The 17,784-nt window shown below is 44.9% G+C and overlaps 1 protein-coding gene across 1 annotated transcript in view; it reads right to left on the bottom strand.

The window, feature by feature from the left end:
* Positions 1-2,853, bottom strand: part of mcoln3b (mucolipin TRP cation channel 3b) — a 39,012-nt gene extending 36,159 nt beyond the window's left edge. The window contains exon 1 of the mRNA XM_043700116.2: positions 2,629-2,853. Coding sequence (XP_043556051.2) covers positions 2,629-2,853 — 225 coding nt within the window. The remainder of the gene's footprint in view (positions 1-2,628) is intronic.
* Positions 2,854-17,784: the final 14,931 nt, after the last annotated feature.

Genomic DNA, 17,784 nt, shown 5'->3' with positions numbered 1-17,784 from the left:
CATTAATCAGAGGGAAATGGGTCTGGGTGTCGGTGTGGACTTGTTGGGCCAAAATGGCCTGTTTCCATACTGTGGGGAATCTAATCCATAAAAGACTCCCGCTGAGGATGAAGTGTTGCTTTGCTCATGCTGTTGTATGCTCACCCTGCCTTGCAGATTTTCAATTCTTCTCCAAGACCATATCCCCCTCCATTTAAGTCAACCCTGAGAGTCACTTAACTTTCTGTAAATCAAGAAAACCTGACTTTTTAAAATGTCTAGTGTTGACAAGTTGAGAAAATTCTTACAAAGATGGGCAATAATGCACAGAACAAAGTTTGGAGCAATGCTGAAAACTGGAACAACTTCAGACAAAGTTGGGCAGGCACATTGAGGAAGCTCAGAGAGGAAAGTCAACTCTGGTCATCTGTTATTACCTTAACTGAGCAAATCATTTTACTGCTAGCAGGAATTAATTAGGATCCACAAGCATTAGTAATAACGTGTCTGTTGGGTTTGGAAGTGATTATTTGTAGTGCTCCTGCCTGAATATTTGTGAAGATTAGACTCCAGCTATATCTTTCATTACCTGGATAGAATTGTTCTTTTAGAAATCGAGTCTAGGGTTGTGAACTTTGCTGACTAGCTATGTATTTATTGCCCAATCTCAAGTTGCCCCTCGAGAAAGTGGTGGTGTCTGCCCTGTTACGAAACCCTTCTGCTAATTAAACCAAACACCCAGAAAAGCTCACCTCGCCTTGAAGCCTATTAAAGAATGAGTGACAGAGAACTACCCAAATTCCACTATTTAAAAGAAAATAATATCAATTTATTCTTTAACTCTAAAAGTGAAATTTAACAACAATTATTTACAACTCTAAGCCCCCTTTCTCTTAACTGCTTGTTATCTGCCTCCCACTCTATAACAGTATACTGCTCCCATAAAACCCCTACTAAAATTACATCAACTTAATTTCAAAACCACACAGTGGCTGTTGTCATCGATGTATGTCTCCCTCTGACTGTAGATCTCCCAGGGGCAGTTTCAGTCTTTTGCTGTAAAGATGTTTCAAATAAAAAAAGGTACTTTTGACAGAGAGTATTTTGAATGTCATTCACTCTCACTCTCGATGGCAGGTGGTCTCTGACTTTCAAACTGCCTGCCTCCTTTATCCCCCCAACATCAGATCATCTCATTGATTCAATGTTGGCAAAACAATAAATTCAAACTCGATTGGGTTTTAGTATGCTGGGGCACAATTTAAACTGACTGATTGGCTAAATTCAAATTCTTGTCAAAACAGCAACCAACTCAGGTATCTATTTCACAACCAAAATGTTAACATATTTTCTACTTTCCAGTACTCCCTGGGACTGCTGGTCAGTCATATGACAGGTACTTGTAAGCTCTCAGTGCAAAACAGCATTCACTCTCTCAAAGGCACAGTACACACCTTCAACGTCATGACAAGGTCCAACAAGTCAGGCTTGAAGCCAAAGGGCAACAGATACATGGGAACACTATCCCCTGCAAGCCTCCCTCCAAGCAACTCACCATCCTGACTTGGAAATGTATCCTTCACTGTTACTAGATCAAAACCCTGAAGATCCCTCCGAGGACATTGTGGGTCAACGTACAGCAAGTGGACTGCACTCAGTCGAAGAGTGCAGTGTTAGAAAAGCACAGCCAGTCAGGCGGCATCCACGGAGCAGGAGAGTCGACATTTCCAGCATAAGCCCTTCATCAGGATTGCTAATGAACAGCTCATGCTCAAAACGTTGATTCACCTGCTCCTTGAATGTTGCTTACTCAGCTGTGCTTTTCCAGCACCACGCCCTTTGAATGATCTCCAGCATCTGCAGTCCTCATTCTCTCCTCGTGAACAATAATCCAAAGCACGCCTGAATAGAGATATGTAGTTGGTGTTCAGGCCTTGGGGATGAAATGGGAGTTAGTCAGCACAGAATTCCAAGCCTTTGGCCTGTTCTTGAAGCTACTGTATTTATATGGCTGATCCAGTTCAGTTTCTGGTCAATGGTAGCACCCAAGACATTCATGGTTGAGAGTTTAGCTGTTAGGGAAAGAAGTTCAGAATTTTAACCCAACAACTGAAGGAATGGAAATACACTTCCAAGTCAGGATGGTACGTGATTCAAAGGAGGATTTGCAAGTCCTGAAGTTACCCATGTATCTGCTGCCCTGGTGCTTCTATGGTACAAGTCATGAGTTGGGAGGGTGCTGTCAAAGAAGAATTGGCAGCATATCTTGTAGATGGTGTACACTGCTGCTGAGCATCTCTGGTGGAGGGAGTGGATGCTTGTGGATGTGGTGCCAGTCAAATGTGGAGCTTCTTTAAGTGTTGTTGGGGCTGCCCCCAATCCAGGCAAGTGAGGAGTATTCCATCACAGTCCTGGCCTGTGTCCCTGTTAGATGGTGGACAGGTTTCGGGGCATGAAGGTTACTTGCTAGCTCAAATCTGTTTGTGTCAATTTTTTTAAAACTTGAAGTTCAAAGCTTTTGTCCCCACACTGAGATTTTCACATCTTTCAGTGATCTGGATTCCTGAAAGTTGTTCATTCTGTTTGGCGACTTATTCATTTGCAAGCACAAATCAACATTTTACAAAAGAAAACAAAAACAGACCTTACCTGGAGAGTAACCATTGCTATTTTTAGGAGCTGCACTCCCAGTTTCCATGGCTTACGACCACGAGCTTGAAATTTTTCACATGGATTCATGAAGAAGAACTTCAGCTTTCTTCGGAGTTGATCAGGATCAGCAGGGTCACACATTTGCTCACTATTCCTCACCCGATATTGAATATCGGCAGATGCTCCACAACCATCATTGACAATCAGTTCTGGACTCTCCATACCAGGGGCTTGGCAAAAGAAGAAAAAAAAGTGATGACTCAACCAAACTCACCTTTTGCTTCCCATCTCATTAGCATTTTTCCATCATCCCCTTCTATCCCCCCAAATTGAAGTATTGCCACTCTCACTCTCACTGGTGCTGCCAACCTGTTGCCAAGTAAATCCAGTATTTTCAGCTACCCTTTCAGGTGTCCAAAATCTGGAGAATTTTGCTTTTAGATGAGATTACTTAGTGTGGAAACAGACCCTTCGGCCCAACAAGTCCACACCGACCCGCCGAAGCGTAACCCACCCATACCCCTACATTTACCCCTTTACCTAACACTATGGGTAATTTAGCATGGCCAATTCACCTGACCTGCACATCTTTGGACTGTGGGAGGAAACCGGAGCACCCGGAGGAAATCCACGCAGACACGGGGAGAATGCGCAAACTCCACACAGTCAGTTGCCTGAGGCGGGAATTGAACCCGGGTCTCTGGCGCTGTGAGGCAGCAGTGCTAACCACTGTGCCACCCTTTTGTTAAAGTAATATTTCCTTTGGGAAGTCAGAACATCATGAACAACAAACCACTGACAGAACACGTGCTGAAGTTGCACAAATTATCAAGGGAAGGAGGAAGTAGGACAAGAGAAAAATAGAAAATAAGAGTAGGCTATTCGGCCCTTCGAGCCTACTCCACCATTCGACATGATCATGGCTGATTGTCCACCCCACACTGTAGAACACAGCCCAGTCCATCACACAAACCAGCTTCCCATCCGCGGACTTCCTGCTGCATTGGGAAAGCAACCTCCCTCCCACCCGTTATATCTTCTGCCCAATGGAAGAGAGTATAAAAGTTTGAATACATGTGTGAACAGACTAAAGAACAGCTTCTCCCTCACTGTTACAGACTTTTGAATGGACCTCTCAAACGTTAATTCAGAACTCTCTCTGTACATTGAACCCTGCGAAACGCCACTAGTCACCGGTTGCCATCCTGAAAAAGACCCCTTTATCCCAGCTCTGCCTTCTGCCAGTCAGTCAATCCTCTATCAATGCCAGGACCTTGCCTCTAACCCCTAACTCTCGAAGTTCTGGACTGCCGCTGTAGTCTTTCATTCTGAAAACTGATACAACGTACCTATTTCAGTTTCTCTGCCATTTCTTTGTCCCCCATTTTTACTTCCCCAGCCTCATTTTCTAGTGTCTAATGTCCAATCTGATCACTCTCTAACCTCTTGCTAGCTGGCTTACTCTCAATTTTTATTCTCCCCCATTTTTGGTTCTTTAGTTATCCTATGCTGGGTTTTTTTAAAGGCCTCTCAATCCTCTGGCTTCCCACTAATCTTCACCACAGCAAATGCTTTTGCTTTTGTTTTTATGTTCTCGGACTTCCCTTGTTAGCTGTGGTTGCCTCTTCATCCCCTTCGTGTGTTTCTGTTTCGCCTCCCAGATTACCCCGGCGAGGGGGAGGTTTGGTGATGCTCGGCCCTGGCCATTGTAATAGTTATATCTGATTCAGTTTCTTCTTCTCATACTGCGGGGTGAATTCTATCGTATTGCAGTCACTTCCCCCTAGGAATTCTTCCATCTTAAACTCTCTAATCAAGTCTCCTTTCTCCCAAAACCCTTCAATCCTTTAGGTGTAAGAACTATATTTGACACTTTCTTAATGACCAGGGAGTCAAGAGCAAGAGGTCACATTTTAAGGATCTGGGATAGGCCGCTTGGGATTGAGATGACAAAAATTTTTTTCAGCCAGAGTGGGAAGCCTGTGGAATTCTCTGCCAAAGAAAGTGGTTAGAAAATGGAACATTCCAGCGCAGCACAGATGCGTCAGCCCTCGATATTGCGCCGATCTGTGAAACCAATCTGAAGCCCATCTAACCTACACTATTCTATTTTCATCCATATGTCTATCCAATGGCCATTTAAATGCCCTTAAAGTTGGCGAGTCTACTACTGTTGCAGGCGGGGCATTCCATGTCCCTACTACTCTGAGTAAAGAAACTCCCTCTGACATCCGTGCAACATTCATCACCCCATAAATTTAAAGCTACCTCCCCTTGTGCGAGCCATCACCATCCGAGGAAAAAGGCTCTCACTGTCCATCCTATCTAACCCTCTGATTATCTTACATGTCACAACCTTCTTCTCTCTAATAACAACAGCCACAAGTCCCTAAGCCTTTCATCAGAAGACCTTCGCTCCATACCAGGCAACATCCTGGTAAATCTCCTCTGAATCCTTTCCAAAGCTTCCACATCCTTCCTATAATGTGGTGACCAGAACTGTACACAATACTCCAAGTGCGACCGCACCAGAGTTTTGTACAGCTGCAGCATGACCTCATGGTTCTGATACTCAATCCCTCTACCAATAAAAGCTAACACACCCTATGCCTTCTTAACAACCCTATCAACCTGGATGGCAACTTTCAAGGATCTATGTACACGGACACTGAGATCTCTCTGCTCATCTACACTACCAAGAACCTTACCATTACCCTTCATTCCTGTTACTTCTTCCAAAGTGAATCACCTCACACATTTCCACACTAAACTCCATTTTCCACCTCTCAGCCCAGCCCTGCAGCTTATCTATGTCTCTATGTAACCTGTAACATCCTTCGTCACTATCCACAACTCCACCAACCTTAATATCATCTGCAAATTTACTAACCCATCCTTCTATGTCTTCATCCAGGTCATTTATAAATGTGAAAAACAGCTGTGGACCCAAAACAATCCTTGGGGTGCACCACTAGTAAGTGAACTCCAGGATGAACATTTCTCATCAACCACCACCCTCTGTCTTCTTTCAGCTAGCCAGTTTCTGATCCAAACCACTAAATCACCCTCAATCCCTTGTCTCCGTATTGTGTACAATAGTCTACTGTGGGGAACCTTATCAAGCACCTTACTGAAATCCATATACACCACATCAACCGCTTTACCCTCATCCACCTGTTTGGTCACCTTCTCAAAGAACCCAAGGCTTGTGAGGCATGACCTACCCTTCTCAAAATCATGTTGATTATCCCTAATCAACTTATTCCTCTCTAGATTATTATAAATCCTCTCTTATAACCCCTTATAATATTTTACCCTCAACTGAAGTAAGGCTCACTAGTCTGTTATTTCCAGGGGTGTCTCTACTCCCCCTCTTGAACAAGGGAACAACATTGGTTATCCTCCAGTCTCTGGCACTATTCCTGTCAACAATGACGACAAAGATCAATCTCCTCCCTGGCTTCCCAGAGAATTCTAGGATAAATCCCATCCAGCCCAGGGGATTTATCTATTTTCAAGCTTTCCAGGATTGGTAACACCTCCCCTACTGTGAACCTCAATCCCATCTAATCTCGTAGACTGTATCTCAGTATTCTCCTCGACAACGTTGTCTTTTTCTAGTGTGAATACTGATGAAAAGTATTCATTTAGCCCTTTTCCCCAATCTCCTCTGACTCCACACACAACTTCCCACTACTATCTTTGATTAATCCTAATCTTACTCTAGTCGTTCTTTTATTTCTAATATACCCAGAGAAAGCTGTAGGGTTTTCCTTGACCCTATCCACCAATAACTTCTCATGTCCTCTCCTGGCTCTTCTTAGTCCTAGGTCTTTCCTGGCTAGATTGTAATTCTCAATTGAGTCTTCACATCTCATCCTAACACAAACCTTGTCCTTCTTCTTGACAAGAGATTCAACTTCTTTCATTAACCATGGCTCCCTCCCTCAACCACTTTCTTCCTGACTGACTGGTACATACTTATTGAGGACACGCAGTAGCTGGTCCTTGAATAAGCTCCACATTTCAATTGTGCCCATCCCCTACAGTTTCCTTCCTGATCCAATGAATCCTAAATCTTGCCTAAACGCATCACAATTGCCTTTCCCCCAGCTATAACTCTTGCCCATCAGTATATACCTATCCCTTTCCATTGCAAAAGTAAACATAACTGAATTGTGGTCACTATCACCAAAGTGTTCACCTACCTCCAAATCTAACACCTGGCTGGGTTCATTATCCAGTACCCAATCCAATGTGGCCTCATCCCTTGTTGGCCTCATCCCTTGTTGGCCTGTCTACATACTGTGTCAGGAAACCCTCCTGCACACATTGGACAAAAACTGACGCATCTGAAGTAATTGAGTCAATATTTGGAAAGTTAAAGACCTCATAACTTGTGGGCAGCACGGTGGCACAGTGGTTAGCACTGCTGCCTCACAGCACCAGAGACCTGGGTTTAATTCCTGCCTCAGGCAACAGTCTGTGTGGAGTTTGCACATTCTTCCAGTGTCTGCATGGGTTTCCTCCGGGTGCTCCGGTTTCCTCCCACAGTCCAAAAATGTGCAGGTTAGGTGAATTGGCCATGCTAATATTGCCCGTAGTGTTAGGTGAATGGGTAAAATGTAGGGGAATGGGTCTGGGGGGGTTGCACTTTGGCGGGTCGGTGTGAACTTGTTGTGCCGAAGCGCCTGTTTCCACACTAAGTAATCTTAAAAAAAAACTACTCTGTCACACCCACCCCTATCGAGAATCATCTTTGCTATGCTTTCCTCTACACCTCTAGAACTATTCGGAGGCCTATAGAAAACTCCCAACAGGGTAGCCTCTCCTTTCCTATTTCTAACCCTAGCCCATACTACCTTATTAGATGAGTCCTCAAACGTCCTTCTTGCCACCATAATACTGTCCTTGACTAACAATGCCACACCTCCCCCTCTTTTACCATCTTCTCTGTTCTTACTGAAACATCCATTCCTGTCCCTGCTCTACCCATGTCTCCAAAATGGCCACAATATCCAAGTCCCAGGTACCAACCCACGCTGCAAATTCACCCACCTTATTCCAGATGCTCCTGGCACTCTCCAAACCAACCTCTTGTTTGCCAGGGCCCTCTTGCAACCTTGAACTCTTAGTTCTGACCTCACTACTCTCAACCCCCTGCAAACTCAAACTACAATATCGGTTCCCATTCCCCTGCTGTATTAGTTTAAACCCGCCAGAAGAGTGTTAGCAAATTTTGCCCTCGGGATATTGGTACACCCCCCCCCAGTTCCGATGAAGACTATCCTGTGTGTAGAGGAGAGACCAAAGCATTGAATGTTTTCAAGGAGGACATTAGGTCTTAGAGCTAAAAGGGGTCAAAGGGTATGGGGGAGAAAGGGGGAACTGAGTTGGATGATCAGCCATGATGCTACTGAATGGCAAAGCAGGCAGGGGCCAAATAGCCCACTCCTGCTCCCATTTTTGATATTTCTGAATGTCCTTATGTCTGGACTACAAGTGACTCCAGACCCACAGGCGAGTCTTAACTGCCCTCTGAAATGGCTGAGCATGCCATCAATCAGGGATGACAATAAATTGCTGATGCCCACGTCCCATGAATGAAGTTAAAAATATTAAGCCCAGCAACAAACTCCTTGCTGCCAAGGCAAACAGATACATTTGCCGTATGATTGCTCATTGGTGTGAGGCAATCGCCACAACAAAGAGACATTCCCACGGTAACAATCACACAAACACTGGCAAGGTAGCTCTCATTAGACTTTGTAGAGTGATGGAACAGGAAGGCAAGTTCTAACAAACTACAAAATTAATTAAAATAACCTGAACTTTACAAAGCTGCTTGTCAATGCATGACTTGATTCAGGATCATTTATCCGACTAACGTCCAGTCAACCAGAAGATTATTTTGATCATGAAAGAGATAAAACATGAGAATATCGCCCAGGAATACTAAACACAGCTGGAGTGTTTAAAGAGACCCCTTTCTGTAAACAGGAATTAAACTTTCTTTATTCATTCACAGGAGGGGGGGCATCGCTGACCAGGCTGCATTTATTGTCCATCTTAATGGCCCAAAGAGTCAATTGTATAACTAAAGAGACGTCTGGAGTCATGTGTAGGTCAGACCAGGTAAAGATGGCAGTTTCCTTCCCTGAAGGGCATTAGTGAACCAGATGGGTTTTTCCAACAATTGACATGAATTCATGGTCATCACTAGACTCTTAATTCCAGCTATTTATTGAATCAAGTTCCACCATGTGCCATAGCAGGATTTGAACCAGGGTTTCCAGAACATTATATGGGCTTCTGGTTCAAGTCCAGCGATAATACCACTAGGCATTGCCTCCCCTCACTTGGGAGTGATCCATGTCCAGAACCTAAATCACATCACACCACACCGCACTTCAGCTTTCCCGGGAGCTCTGTCTAATCCCATCTAACAGCCCTCATTGTGTCAGGCTGTTGGTTTCAGTCTAACTCCAGGAAACTGCTTTCGGAGACAGGTTTTTAAAAAAAGTCAACAGCTGCAGAAATTACGGTCAAACATCGTTTCCATGGCTTATTTTAGGCAAATATTGTTGATGTTGGGTGCAACTTTGGCGGAATCCTACAACTCCAATCTGTAGGACTGATGTAACTGTATCTGTTAATGACTCCTAGCTTCCCGGAAGGACGGAGGAGGTGTCTGTTTGACTCAATACCAGAATATTACAAGGTCAAATAAAACCCCCACATTATTGTGATTTAAGAAAAACAACTAACCTTGTATTTTATCAGGGAGTGAGACGTGCACAGGTAGAAACTGCATTTCACACTCCGAGAGTCCCCTTACTGCGTTTTCCATGTCATTGATATTACACAGAAATAAAACCATCCCATTGACTTCCCCGTGACCAACCCCTACTTTTGAAATTTTGTAATGACACCATCGCCCTGATATTAACGAGGAGAACTTCATTTACCTAATTAAAGGCAAGAAATCTAACGTTCGGCACCGAGTGGACTCACCTCTTGGGTTAATTGCACCTGGTTAATTGGCCGCTACATCTGTCTATCTCCTTGAGCTCAGGATGTGTTCCCCAGGCCGGCTGCTAAATTGCAGGAGCTGGAACCTCCCTGTCAATCCCGAGGAGGTTGGGGTTTGGGTGGGGCTCCCTCTATATAAAGTCAAAGTGAATACGGCAAGGAAATGTCAAAATCTAAAGAACCCCGAAAGCAGACAAGAAAAATGTCTCTTTCTCATACATACACACACCAGGTCTGAGAGCAGCTGGGGAAGATGACTTATTATTGTGCTATAGCATTCCGTCGCCCCCTGATCTGGGCGTAACATTCCCTTAGCTATCAGTTAGGATGGGATTGTACACAAGTCTAACCCCACAAGCTGCAGGACCGCACTATCAGAGGGTCTACCTTCTGTGGTTTCAGACAGATGGACAGAAAGGGTTAACTGGGAAGCTATGCACAGCTGCTGCCTCTGGGACTAGTTAGTCAGCGTGGTGTTGGTTCTATAGCCAGGCAACATAGGTGCTTAACCAGCGTGAAACTAGTGGAACTTGGTATTAACTGATTCCTATTAATAAAGTATATGGGAAGGTCGCTTGTGGGGTAATGGCAGAGTCCCTACTCCTCCAAGACCTACCTGCTCCAGAGGTATGTAAAAACATCTCTGAACAGGTTCAATATAAAACAGTTTAGTATTTTTTAAATTAACCTATGTGAGGCCCATTTGTGGTGCAGTTGTAATGTCCCAACCCCTGGAATGGGAGGACCAGGTTCAAGTCCCACCTACTCCTGAGATGTGTAATAACATCTCTGAACAGGTTGATTAAAAATAATTAAAGTATGTGCCTTTTCTGCTGAAGACTAATTAGTGGTTAATCCTTAACCACCTTGTAATAATAAGCTTGTATTTGAATGTATACCCAGAGAAAATCTGAGCAGAACTGAGTGCCTTCTGCAGGCATTTCTTCGAGCATCTTTTGGCCCTGATATTCTTGGGTAAAAGATGTGTCTGTGTCTGTGAAAGAGACAAATTTTTTTTGTCTACTTTCGGGGGTCTTTAGATCTGATGGCAAACTGTTAAGGAGAGTATTGGAGTTCTCTGTGGTGTCCTGGCCAATAATTATCCCTCCAACAACATCACAAGAACAGATGATCTGGATACTATTACACTGTTTCTGGGAGTTTGTTGAGTTTCATTACAACATTCCAACAGTGACTATAATTCAATAATACTTCATTGACTGTGTCAGAATGTCCAGTGGTTATGGAAGGTACTGTAGGGCTGATAAATGAAGAGGTACTGAAACAATTAGGATTTCTTTATTGGAGTTTAGGGAAAATAAGAGGTGGGAGTCTCACTGAAATGTATAAATTCCTAACACGACTAGACAGGGTAAATGCAGGAATGATGTTCCTGATGGGAGGCTGGTACAATTACAACATTTAACAGGTATCTAGATGAGTATGTGAATTGGAAGGATTTAGAGGGACATGGGCTAAGTACTGGCAAATGTGACTAGGATAGCTGGTCGGCATGGACGAGTTGGACCAAAGGGTCTGTTTTCCCCTTCTATGACTATGACTGAGGAGCCCAGGAAGATGTCTACAAATATGGAATAGACCATTTAAGATTGATATGAGGAGACATTTCTTCACCTAGAGAATGGAGAGACAGTGGAATTCTCTGCTATAAAGAGTAGTTGAGGCCAAAGCAAAAACTGTTTTCACAAAGGAGGTAGATAGAATTCTTGGTGTTAGAGAAACCAAAAGATGTGAAGAGAAAGTAGGAACAGGATGCAGACTTGGATAATCAGCCATAGTCATATTGAATGGCCTACTCCATTTTGCCTACTCTTTTTCTTTTCAATTGATAGTGTTGTTTTGGGTTCACTCTCCTGGCTTCATTCCACCATGAAGTAAGTGAGATCTATTGGAGCTAGATAATGGCTGATTCACAGGAGGACAGAAAATGGGCAGTTAACTTACAATGGTTTGATCAATACATTTTTATTATGTTCCCGTTTTTAGTGAGTACTCGCAGAGCTTTGAGACCATTGAGCACCAGGCATGGGCTAGACTGTATTATTTCCCAGACAAAAGAGTTTTAAATTTGATCCTCTGGTTTTGTTAATGAGTTTTTTTGAGTTATGTTTAATTTGGCTGATTTTGCCTAAAGTTTATTTTGTTTCCAACAGCCTGAACATACTGTATTCAGCATGAAAATAAAACTGAACTCCAGATGCTGGAAATCTGCAATGAAAACAAAGTGCAGGAGAGGTCTGGCAGCATGTGTAGACAGAAAATCACGGACAGAGTTAATTCTGTTTTTCTCTTTACAGATTTGCTGAGTTTCTCCAGCATTCTGCTTTTGCGACAAGTTCTATGCAGACTGGTGACATTTGCTGAGGATATTAAAAGTGACAAAAGTAAAATCTGAATGCAGCAAAAAATTAGGACCAAATGTGCAATTGAGCAGAAAATTGTAACCTTGTTGTAACTGATTAAAAGAGTGTGTTGTACTGAGGAATTCTTCGTGGGTCTGCTCCTGGGCCTGGCCAAACTGGCCATAAACAGGTCCAGGTAGTGGGCCGTGGAGGGGGTCGTTAGGGCCGACTGCCTGCCCCTTTTCCGCAGTTATGTCAGAGCCTGGGTGTCCCTGGAGAAGGAGCACGTGGTGTCCACTAACACACTTGAGCTGTTCAGGGAGAGGTGGGTGCCACAGGGAGTGGAGTGTTTGATTTCCCCCTCCAACTCTATTTTGATTTAATCCCTGCCCTCCCCTTCACTGTTTGATCTCACAGTGGACCCAAGACAGATCCTTGCTGTACTCCACTAGTAACCGAACTCCAGGATGAATGTTTCCCATCAACCATCACCCTCTGTCCTTTCAGCTAGCCAATTTCTGATCCAAACTGTTAAATTACCCTCAATCCCACACCTCTGTATTTTCTGCAATAGCCTACCATGGGGAATCTTACCAAATGCCTTACTGAGATCCATATACACCACATCAACCGCTTTACCCTCATCCACATGTTTGGTCACCTTCTCAAAGAACTCAATAAGGTTTGTGAGGCACGACCTACCCTTCACAAAACTGTGCTGACTATCCCTAATCAACTTATTCCTCTCTAGATGATTAGAAATCCTATCTCTTATAATCTTTTTCAACACTTTACCCACAACTGAAGAAAGTTTCACTGGTCTATAATCACCAGGGTTGCCTCTACTCCCCGGACAAGGGGGCAACATTTGCTATCCTTCAGTCCTCTGGCACTATTCCTGTAGACAATGACAACATAAAGATCAAGGCTAAAGCTATCAGCAATCTCTTCTCTGGTTTCCCAGAGAATCCTAGGATAAATCCCATTCGACCCAGAGGACTTATCTATTTTCACACTTTTCAGACTTGCTAACACCTCCTCCTGGTGAACCTCAATCCCATCTAGTCTAATAGCCTGTATCTCAGTATTCTCCTCAACAACATTGTCTTTATCCAGTGTGAATACTTCCAAAATATACTCATTTAGTGCTTCCCCATCTCCTCTGACTCCATGCACAACTTTCCACTACTATCCTTGATTGGCCTTATCTTACTCTAGTCACTCTTTTATTGCTTAAATATTTATAGAAAGCCTTATCCTATCCACCAATAACTTCTCATGTCCCCTCCTGGCTCTTAGTTCTCTCTTTCGGTCTTCCCTGGCCAACTAGTAACTCTCAATTGCTCTGAGCCTTCACGTCTCATCCTAACATAAGCCTTCTTCTTCCTCTTGACAAGAGATTCAATTTCCTTAGTAAACCATGTCTCCCATGCTCGACCATTTCCTCATGTCTGACATACTTATCAAGGACACAGTAGCTGTTCCTTGAATAAGCTCCACATTTCAACTGTGCCCATCCCTTTCAGTTTCCTTCCCCATCTTATGCATCCTAAATCTTGCCTAATCGCATCATAATTCCCTTTCCCCCAGCAATAGCTCTTTAGGTCTTTCCTAGCTAGGTTGTAACTCCCAATCACCCTAACCGAGCCATCACATCTCATCCTTACACAAACCTTCTTCTTACATAAAAGCAAATTACTGCGGATGCTGGAATCTGAAACCAAAAGAGAAAATGCTGGAAAATCTCAGCAGGTCTGGCAGCATCTGTAAGGAGAGAAAAGAGCTGATGTTTCGAGTCTAACTGACCCTTTGTCAAACCTTCTTCTTCTTCTTGACAAGAGATTCAACTTCTTTCGTTAACCACGGCTCCCTCGCTCGACCACTTGCTTCCTGCCTGACAGGTACATGCTTATCAAGGACACGCAGTACCTGGTCCTTGAATAAGCTCCACATTTCAGTTGTGCCCATCCCCTGCAGTTTCCTTCCCCATCCTCTGCATCCTAAGTCTTGCCTAATTGCATTGTAATTTGCCTTTCCCCCAGCTATAACTCTTGCCCATCAGTATATACCTATCCCTTTCCATCGCTAAAGTAAACATAACTGAATTGTGGTCACTATCACCAAAGTAATCACCTACCTCCAAATCTAACACCTGGCTTGGTTCATTATTCAGTACCAAATCCAATGTGGCCTCGCCTCTTGTTGGTCTGTCTACATACAGTCGACACTGTGGCGCTGGAAAAGCACAGCAGGTCACGCAGCATCTGAGGAGCAGTAGAGTCAACGTTTTGGGCAAAAGCTCTTTATCAGGAATGAGGCTGTGAGCCAAGGGGATAGTAAGATAAATGGGAGGAGTGTGGGCGGTGTCGGGAAGGTAGGTGATAGTGCAATAGGTGGATGGAGATGGGGATAACACTGATAGATCAGAGGGGAGGTGGAGTGGATAGGTGGGAAGGAAGATAAACAGATACGACAGGTCATGAGGGCGGTGCCGAATTGGAAGGTTGGATCTGGGATAAGGTGGGGGCAGAGAAATGAGGAAATTGGTGAAATCCACATTGATGCCATGGGGGTGGAGGACCCTGAGACAGAAGATGAGGCCTTCTTCCTCTAGGCATTGGGCAGTCAGGGAGTGGCGCTGGAGGAGGCCCAGGACCTGCATGTCCTTGGTGGAATGGGAGGGGGAGTTGAAGTGTTCAGCCATGGGGCGGTGGAGTTGGTCGGTGGGGGTATCCTGGAGATGTTCTTTGAGGCACTCTGCGAGTAGGCGTCCTGTCTCCCCAATGTAAAGGAGACCGCATCGGGCAAAGGGATACAGTAAATGACATGTATGGAAGTGCAGGTGAAACTTTGATGGATATGGAAGGCTCCTTTGCGGCCTTGGACAGAGGTAAGTGGGGGGCAACTGTTTGTTCCAGCTCCAAATTTCCACTTTGGCTCCCTGAATTTCTGCTTTATATCCCCATCTCTCTTCCTACCTATGTCGTTGGAGAACTCACATTTTATGACCAGAAGATGTCAAAACTGCTTTAGAACCAATGAGTGCTGTAACATTGAAAACAAGGGGGTCAATTTGCACATGGTATGCTCCCACAAACAGCAATGGAATAATAACTAGAGGGGTGGCATTGTGGTTTAGTGGTTAGCACTGCTGGCCCAGTGCAAGGGACCTGGGTTCGATTCCTGCCTTGGGTAACCGTTTGTGTGGAGTTTGCATGTTCTCCGTGTGGGTTTCCTCCCACAATCCAAAGATGTGCAGATTAGGTGAATTGGTCATGCTGTATTCCTGATGAAGGACTTTTGCCTGAAACCTCGATTTTCTTGTCCTCAGATGCTGCCTGAACTTTTCCAGCACCACTATAATCTAGAATCATGCTAAATTACCCATAGCTTTCAGTGGTGTGTAGGTTAGGTGCATTAGTGAGGAGGAAATGTAGAGTAATAGGGGAACAGGTCTGGGTGGTTACTCTTCAGCGGTTCGGGTGCGGACAAGCTGGGCCGAAGGGCCTGTTTCCACACTGTGGGAATTCTAGTTCATTTTGGAGGGTGTTTCAGTGTTTGTTAGAGAACTAAAATTGGTCTTTGACTAATGCCAAATGATCTTTTATATCCACCTGAGAGCTCGAGGGCAGAACCTCAGGTTTCATTTGAAAGATGGCACCTCAGACAGTGCAGCAGCCCCTCAGTCCTGCCCTCTGACCAATGTGAGGGCTGCTCCCTCCATGATCCAACCCAGGAATGGCCAGGAATGGGTGCACCCGCACTGGGCATTGCAACCCTCCGAGAGTCCAGCTTCCAGCTCAATACCGCCGCCGAAAGCCCCGGCGTCTGCAGCACCGCGGAGAGAGGCTGCAGGGCGCCACCACAATGCAGCGGCTTCCAGCGGAGCGCGTGCTGCCGCCCGCCGGCTCCGCTATTGGTTGGAGGGTCTGTCAATCAGCGGTTTGTTCCGGTGGTTCCTAGCAACCGCCATGGAGACGAAAGACGCCGGAAGAGTCTGAGAGACAACAAAGGAGGAGCCGCCCGGAGCCAGGGATGAATGTAAGTGACCCCCCGCCCCAGGGAAATGTAGATTGGAGAAAATAAACACATCGTGTGTGGGGGGGGGGGAACAGGTTTGAGGGGATCAGAGTGGGGCTGGAAAAGCACAGCAGGTCGGGCAGCATCCGAGACGCGGGAGAATCGACGTTTCGAGTATTCCTGATGAAGGGCTTATGTCTGAAATGTCGACTCTCCTGCTCCTCGGATGCTGCCTGACCCGCTGTGCTTTTCCAGCACCACACTCTCGACTCTGACTCTCCAGCATCCGCACTCCTCACTTTCTCCAGGTTTAAGGGGATGTCTTATTTTAAGATTAAAAAAAAATAAAAAACCTATTCTGCTCAGGGGCCAGAGGCTTCTGTCTCCCTCCTGGTCTAAGGTGCAACTGATTCCTCAACTTGATACCGGTTTTACAGCATCGCACAGACCAACTCGATGTGTTTGATGGTGTGGAGGCAGACTCAGTAAAAGACTGTTGTTTTCATAAAGGGAGAAAGCGCACAGTTTGAGGGAGAAGGGAACCAGGAGGAGATGCTCATTTGATGAACTGGTGTAGACGACGGGCCGAGTGGCCTCCTTCTGTGCTGCAATACGGAAGATGGCACCTATAATGGTGTGACATTCATTGGAGTGTGTGAATGGGCTGCAGTCTCAGCAACTTTGAGTGCACCTAAGACCTAAAGAACTGTGGCGGCAGTAGGTCAGAAACAAAAATAAAAATTGCTGGAAAAGCTCAGCAGGTCTGACAACATCTGCGGAGAGAAATCAGAGTTAACATTTCGGGTCCAGTGACCTTTCCTCTGAACGGAGGGTTATTTTACCTGAAGCTTTTATTTCTTAATTTCTCTCCACAGATGCTGCCACCCTGAGATGGGGGAGTCCAGAACTAGAGGGCATAGGTTTAGGGTGAGAGGGGAAAAGTTTAAAAGGGACCTAAGGGGCAACTTTTTCACGCAGAGGGTGGTACGTGTATGGAATGAGCTGCCAGAGGAAGTGGTGGAGGCTGGTACAATTACAATATTTAAAAGGCATCTGGATGGGTATATGAATAGGAAGGGTTTAGAGAGGTATGGGCCAAATGCTGGCAAATGGGACTAGATTAGTTTAAGATACCTGGTTGGCATTGAAGAGATGGACCAAGGGGCCTGTTTCCATGCTGTACATCTCTGTGACTCTATGACCTGTTGCTCTTTTCCAGAAATTTCTGCTGAGTGCATCTAAACTGATGATCTAACCCACAGCAGGATCCAGTTTAATTTTTTTTTAATTCCTTGGTTCTTTGACCAATTTGAGGCAAAATTGAAATCCCTCCATGGCGTCTCCCTCTCCCTATCTCTGTGATCTTCTCCAGCCCCACAACTGTTTGAGTTTTCTGTGCTCCTCAAATGCAGCATTTTTGACCTTCCTGATTTCAATCACTTTCTTAGTGGCAGCCATACTTTCAGTATCCAGGCCCTAGACACTGGAACCCATTCCTAGCACCTCTTATATGGCACATGACATAAGCTTTGCTTTACAAAATATCAATGAGGTGCCCTTAGGATGTTCACCGTTACAATGGAGCAAGGTTAACAAGGGGTACGTGGGAAAAGCAGGCAAGTGAAGTTGAGGATTGTTGGGAGAAAGTGAGGACTGCAGATACTGGAGATCAGAGTCAAAAAATGAGGCACTGGAAAAGCACAGCAGGTCAGGCAGCATCTGAGGAGCAAGAGAGTCA

The sequence above is a fragment of the Chiloscyllium plagiosum genome, unplaced genomic scaffold (genome assembly GCF_037043375.1).
Source record: "Chiloscyllium plagiosum isolate Xiang-an unplaced genomic scaffold, Cpla_swu_hap1 HiC_scaffold_9, whole genome shotgun sequence".
In the NCBI taxonomy this organism is placed as follows: Eukaryota; Metazoa; Chordata; class Chondrichthyes; order Orectolobiformes; family Hemiscylliidae; genus Chiloscyllium; species Chiloscyllium plagiosum.
The sequence above is the reverse complement of the archived record's forward strand: the minus strand, read 5'-3'. Positions and strand labels throughout refer to the sequence as shown.